This window comes from Odontomachus brunneus, unplaced genomic scaffold, assembly GCF_010583005.1.
Source record: "Odontomachus brunneus isolate Ranch 3 - 2012 unplaced genomic scaffold, Obru_v1 Obru_scaffold_006, whole genome shotgun sequence".
In the NCBI taxonomy this organism is placed as follows: Eukaryota; Metazoa; Arthropoda; class Insecta; order Hymenoptera; family Formicidae; genus Odontomachus; species Odontomachus brunneus.
Window position 1 is genome coordinate 2701355 of NW_022639456.1, and position 6000 is coordinate 2707354.

Below are 6000 nucleotides of genomic sequence, written 5' to 3' on the forward strand. Positions count from 1 at the left end.
TGGTTCGCCGGCCGATCAATACGACATCTTCCTACGTCAGCGCCGTGCCGGCCGCCCATTGGCTGGAACATACGCCGCAATCCCATTATTTATTAAACCCGCGCGAAGGTATGTACGGACGCTCACGGGCAACGTTCATTGCAAACGCGGCTGTGGATCACGATCGAAGGGCGCAGCAAGATCGATGACGATCGCACGAGACCCGAGTAACTCCTGAGCGACGGACTCTATACTTCGAAGTGTCTTTTCCCGCCTTCCCGCCTCGAACATCCTCCTGTCCGCCGTCGTCCGCCACATGCACGAAGTCGGACTTGGTAACCGCTAAGCGCGTACAGGGTATCTGCACGAAATGTTGCGCTCCCTCCTCCATTTTGGATTCTTTGGCGCGCCCGACGTCCATTTTTCATCAACGGTAATACGACCAGAAAATGCTTACTTCAGCAAATCCTTTTATATCGCGATATCGAGTACCTTCGCGATAAACGTTCGAATAAAAGTTGCGTCGAGGTAAAGCCGACGCAACGCTTTACGACGGATATGTAAGATCTTTTTGCATTCTAACGTATCGCCAACGTATGCTATCCGCATTCCGAAATTTGCCGCGCGACAATTTCCCGATTTACGACAGAAAGACCGTCGGTAAAAGCCGACGTTCAAACAACCGTCGTTATTTGCAGCGTGACTCCTAATCAGCGACGTCGGAGGAAATGCGCGCGACTTCTGAGCCACTCTATATAGCGTTGCGCGGACGAGAGGGTGGGAAACAAGGCTCCGTTCTTTCGCGCAACTGCGGTCGCGCGTAAGCGCGATAAGGCGCCCCTTATCCCTTGGCTAGAGGTCTCTGAGCGAGTGATACGTGCAACTGCGAAGGAAGGGCCGCTCGAGGAACGCGGGGTCGCGCCTCGACGTGAGGATCCCGACAGGAAGTCGATTCGCGACCGGAGATTAGCCCCGCTCGCGTCCCGTTTCACGGCTCGTCGCAAGGGTTGCGAGAGGCCGACGTGAGCGCAGCTGGCGAGCGCGTCAGAGGTGGTGCGAGCAGTCTAACGCGCGCGGCCGAGAGAGCAAGAGGAGGACACAAGAGAGTGACGACGGCACAGAGCTCGTGGGCGAAAGAGGGACACCGAGCCAGCGGAATTCACGAGAGCGAGCGCGAATCGCGAGCACTCGCTCGACGCACCGCGCACGAAGAGATTGCGGTAAGAGTACACGCATTCGCCCCGGTCAGGAGAAAAGAAGTGAACGCGTCGTCAGCTTTCGGCGCGGCCCTCGTACCGGATAATCCGAACGTCGACGCGACGCGACACGACCGCGACGCGACGCGTCGCGACGCCAAGCGCCGCAAAGTGCGCGGCGAGTGCGCAGGTACCATTTCGTCTGGCTCGACCGCGTCGTTCTTACGTGTGTGCGTGTGTATGTGTGTATGTGACAAGTGTGACCGTTCGCCAAAGTTTCGCGGCTCGACGGAGCACGAAGGGCGCTGCGCGGGGGTGCGAATCCGGGGCCGAGGTGGCCGTAACGCCCGAGATGGGTGTTTAACCTCGCGACGACCTGGCAAGCGGCCGCTTTTACGAGGGCGTTCTCGCCACGACCACGACGACGAGGGAGGACTGGGAGATAGTCGAGAGTAGGAGACCGAGAACGACTGCGACGACGACGGCGACGACGGGGACGGGAATCGGCGACGAGCGCGACGTCAGCGACGACGCATGTATACCCCGACGACGATAGGAACACGGTGATAGGAGCGAGAAGGTGGCAGCAACCCCCCGGCGTTGTCGTCAGCTGGGGAAACGCTTCTCGTGGGTGTGTAACTGCCTGCTCGGGGACGATCGACTGCGTGGGCGTCGCGGTGGCCGTAGAGGCGCGCCGAGGTGCGCCATTGTCGTGTCGGCTGCCACGTGAATCGTCGCGAGCATCCGCGAGTGACGATCCGAGAGGGTACATACCAGAGTGTGTCGTCCGTCGTGTATGAGCATCGCGCACCGCCGCACGTCGTCGGGCACGTTCATTCCCGCGGACGACGACACGCCAGCCGCCGGACTCGGTGAACACGACGGCGGGACTGGCCGCGGGTCCGCCTGCGGGATGGCGCATCGCGTCGTCACGGTGTCCGAGAGATAACGGGCGCGAGCTGTGACACGGCAGCTTATTATGTGCCACGGGTGTCCAAGGGGAGCGCGAAGATCGAGTCGCGAAAGCGGAGTCCCGTTTAGCAGCAGCAGCGGCGGCGGCAGCAACCCAGTGACCCGTTTTCGTTTTCAATCGATGCGGTTCCAAAGAGTTTCGAAGGATCAGGGCCAGAAGGACGCAGCCATTATCTGCTAACGGAATCCAACCGAGGCTGGGAATCGGACGCGTTACCCCGCGGTAGAACGGTGTCGCGGCTCGCCGATTGGCCGGCCTCTCAACGACGACGACAGCAAGTACTGGAATACGCGGTCGCGTACACCTCGCATAATCGCGGAAACGTGAGTCGAGATCTCTTTCTCTCTTTCTCTCTCCTTCTCCCCCTCTTTGTCTCTCCCTTTCTCGACCTCGGAGTCTCGATTTATCGTCGCGAATCTCATCGGTGGCGGTCGGCTGCACAGGGGTGTCGCGTCGAGGAACGCGTATCGTCCGATGGTGCATTCGGGCAGCGCAACGCGTGAGGCCGGGCCGCAAGAGAGAATGCGAGAGCCTCCTCACAGCCTGTGAACATGATTTGTCATACACATGCGACGGGCGGTAATCGTACGACGAGAGACACCGACGACGACGACGAGGAGGAGGACGAGGAGGACGAGGACGAGGACATCAGCTGCTGCTGCTGCCGTGGCCATGCCTCGAGCGCTCACATGAGCCCAATCCGACTGCTGCAGCAAGACTGCCTTAGCACGCAACAACAACCGAAGCAACTGCAAGGAGGTGAATCCGTGTCGCGTGATACGTCGCCAGCGAGGGCGACTCCAGGACACGTCCACCGTCTCCTTCTGCCGTTACCCCGCGTAGAGAAGGACCCATCGACTACGACGAGCAGCACGACGACGGCTCTCCGTCGCGCTATCCGCAGGCTGCGAGTGCGATCCGCAAGTGCCGAGGAGACGACAAGGACGACGGTGCAACGACGATCACGACGTCGCCGACGACATAATCCCGGCGCGTCGGAGGCGCTGCTCGCTTATCCGCGTCGCGTCGCGGTGGTGCGGTCGACACCGGGTGTCGGATGACTTCCCCAGGACAACAACCGTGCCTCGTAGTCGTAGAACACAGGTGTACCCGGCAGCATCATCCCGCTGCGTCGAGAAGCGTCGTAGGAGTGCAGCACGTAGGGAGCCCCGTCGCGACGGTCACGTCTACGTGTCGACGACGACGTCGTTGGTGGTGCGCCGGCCTGCCTCCCCGCGTCGCGGCGAACTTCTCCTCGCGTACCCACGTCGTAATCCCCGTGCAGGCGCGTACCTCGTCGCCACCGTGATGGCGGAGCTACCCGACATATCGCACCTCACTCCCGAGGAGAGGCGCATCATAGAGAGTGTTATGATGCGGCAGAAGCAGGAGGAGGAACAGGAGAACGAGATCATGAGGTAAGCGACCCGTGTATGCATGCGTGTACCTCGTGCCGTGCAGCCGCGTCCCGAAAATTCCGTCCGGGCACGTGACGATCGCTCGCGTGTCCTCTCGCATCGCGGTTTGCGGCGGAAACAGCGAATTGCACAATCGTACACAGGACATCAATAATGCCTCCAATATAATCTCAATAGACCAGGGTATTTCGCATCGTATCTCTGCAGAGAGAATTTTACAGTAAAAATTATCGCGAGTTTTGGTGAATAAATTCACATTTTTGCAGTAATCCTTTCATTTCACATGTACTACTCATATTTTAGGAGCTGTGAAATGTGCTATTAGGACAATTGCTGTTAAGATAATTTCTAACGAAACTTACTATGTCCCTCAACAAAATAGACCTTACTGACAGTCTATTCCTGGACTATTAAAAATGTAGTAAAATTGAAAAGAATTTATTTGAATAAAAACTACATTCTCTTTTCATGTGTGTATTTTTGTATCATGACCGTTGGTTTTGAGAAAAATCGCCAACTCAGTCACATCAAATGCAACAGTAATATTACATAATACATTCACCGTGTGTTACTGTTGCATTTAATGTGGCTGAGGTTGAGGTTCTTCTCAAAATTAACAGTCATGATATAAAAACACGTAGATACAATGCACCCGAGCCAAAATACCCTGGGCAGAAATGAAGGGCATTATCGGAGTGTGTCTTTTCGTTTTGAAATTTTTCCAGAGAAACTTAAGTAAAGAGAAACCAGAGTAAAGATAAAGCGGGGATAAAGCAAGAGAGGAATAATTCGGAACTTTCGCAACGCGAGAGATTTTTATTGAAACCTAATTTGCACGGAATTAATGAGATTATTGATTAATGACCGATTCTATATTTGAATAGCGACAACACGTGTCGATGGTGATCGTTACTTGTCGTTCTTCTTTCCAATGCAAGTTAAATCGGCGGAGGCAGATCGATTTGCACGCGGTTAATCTCGGCGAAACGAAATGCGTTTGCCCGACAGCGGGACTTAAAGCGCGAATACTGGCTTGCGGCTTTTTCGTCGCCGCGCGAGCGTGGATTCGGAACTATCGATGAGGCTATTGTTTTACAAGCAGGACGCCGACTTTCACACGGGTATTTAGGACTCTCTGTTGCGCTGGATATTGTTGGGTCGGTCAAATGGCCGTAATAACATTCGCGTGCCGTGACGCATGCGGTCGCCCACGATTGTACACCGTGCTTTCGATAATTTTGTTGGCCATTTTTATGTCGCTCTCAATATGCCTTCGCCGGCGAAACCGTGAAACCGCACAGTGTCGTACGGCAAGTATCGAGAGCATCGAATTGGATTCAAAGACTCTTATTTCCCGCGGCTCGCAGATAATTGATACGGTGATCAATCGCGACATACATTGAAACATTCACGCGGATTCGCGCATGAACATTCACGCGAATTTTCGATCCGCATAAAAGATATTGTGTATTTTGTGTACTGAGAAAAAAAATACTTGAAAATTTATTTGTGAGATATGAAGCTTATTTCTGTGAAATAAAAAATTTATTTAAATTTATGCTCCACAAATAAATTTTCAAGTATTTTTTTTCTCAATGTGTGTGTAAAAAAGATGTCTTTTTATCTTTGAGTATAAAAAGCCGTTTTATAAAATTAACTTTTCATTATGATTGAAAAAATAATTTTCCGACATGCATATATTGCGAAAAAAATATTTGAAAATTTATTGACGGGATGTAAAGTAGATTTTTGCGAAATATAAAGTTTATTTCTATGAAATAAATTTCTATCCCGCAAATTTTGCTTTAAATTTTCAAGTATTCGTTTCTCAGTGTATGAAAATTAAATGGGACGATTGTTCCTCGTATAAAGCAGAGAAAAAATTCGGTTGAATTAATCCGACAATGAAAGCGAATCAAACGCGTTTAGGTTGAAGGAAACCGAATTTCCGGTCCTCATCGATCGAATTCGCTTCTAAGAACCGGGAATTCTCTTTTTCTCCTTTTTTAGACAAACTTCCTTCTCCGTGTATGTTAAAGTTTGCAATTTACGTATAATACTCGAAAATACCTGCGAGCCGGGAACTGGAGTCGCGCGACAAACGACTCCTCCCATCGTTAATCCGATCGGCTTGACGATCGTCGCTAACCGACTTAAAAGCTGTCGAAATTAAGTGATACGAAGCGTTAACGGTCAGCCGCGCGTGGACAGAGGCGCGAAGTGAGACGTCGTTTAGTTACCGATAACCACAATTGGCAAACGGACAAAACGACAACTGATCGATCGGATAGAGATATTTCTTGACCAATGAGTCCGCTCCGGCTCGTTTCACCTATTTTCCCGGCTCACCTGCTCGTTAGTCCTTGACCGCTTTACACCTACATCTTCCATTTATGTATCCACGGCCCTGCACATGCTCCCGATTACCGCGCCG

The 6000-nt window shown here is 52.6% G+C and overlaps 1 protein-coding gene across 18 annotated transcripts in view; it reads left to right on the forward strand.

Annotated features, from left to right (window-relative positions):
- Positions 1-60: 60 nt before the first annotated feature.
- Positions 61-6000, forward strand: part of LOC116850969 (regulating synaptic membrane exocytosis protein 2-like) — an 89754-nt gene continuing 83814 nt past the window's right edge. For 6 of the 18 annotated variants that reach the window (XM_032829972.1, XM_032829933.1, XM_032829964.1 and 3 more), the window contains exons 1-2: positions 64-412; positions 678-3566. In XM_032829972.1, the coding sequence (XP_032685863.1) occupies positions 3457-3566 (110 nt within the window). In that variant the 5' untranslated portion in view covers positions 64-412; positions 678-3456. Of the gene's footprint in view, positions 3567-6000 lie in introns of all 18 variants that reach the window. The other 12 variants (XM_032829887.1, XM_032829918.1, XM_032829954.1 and 9 more) reach the window with 7 other exon arrangements.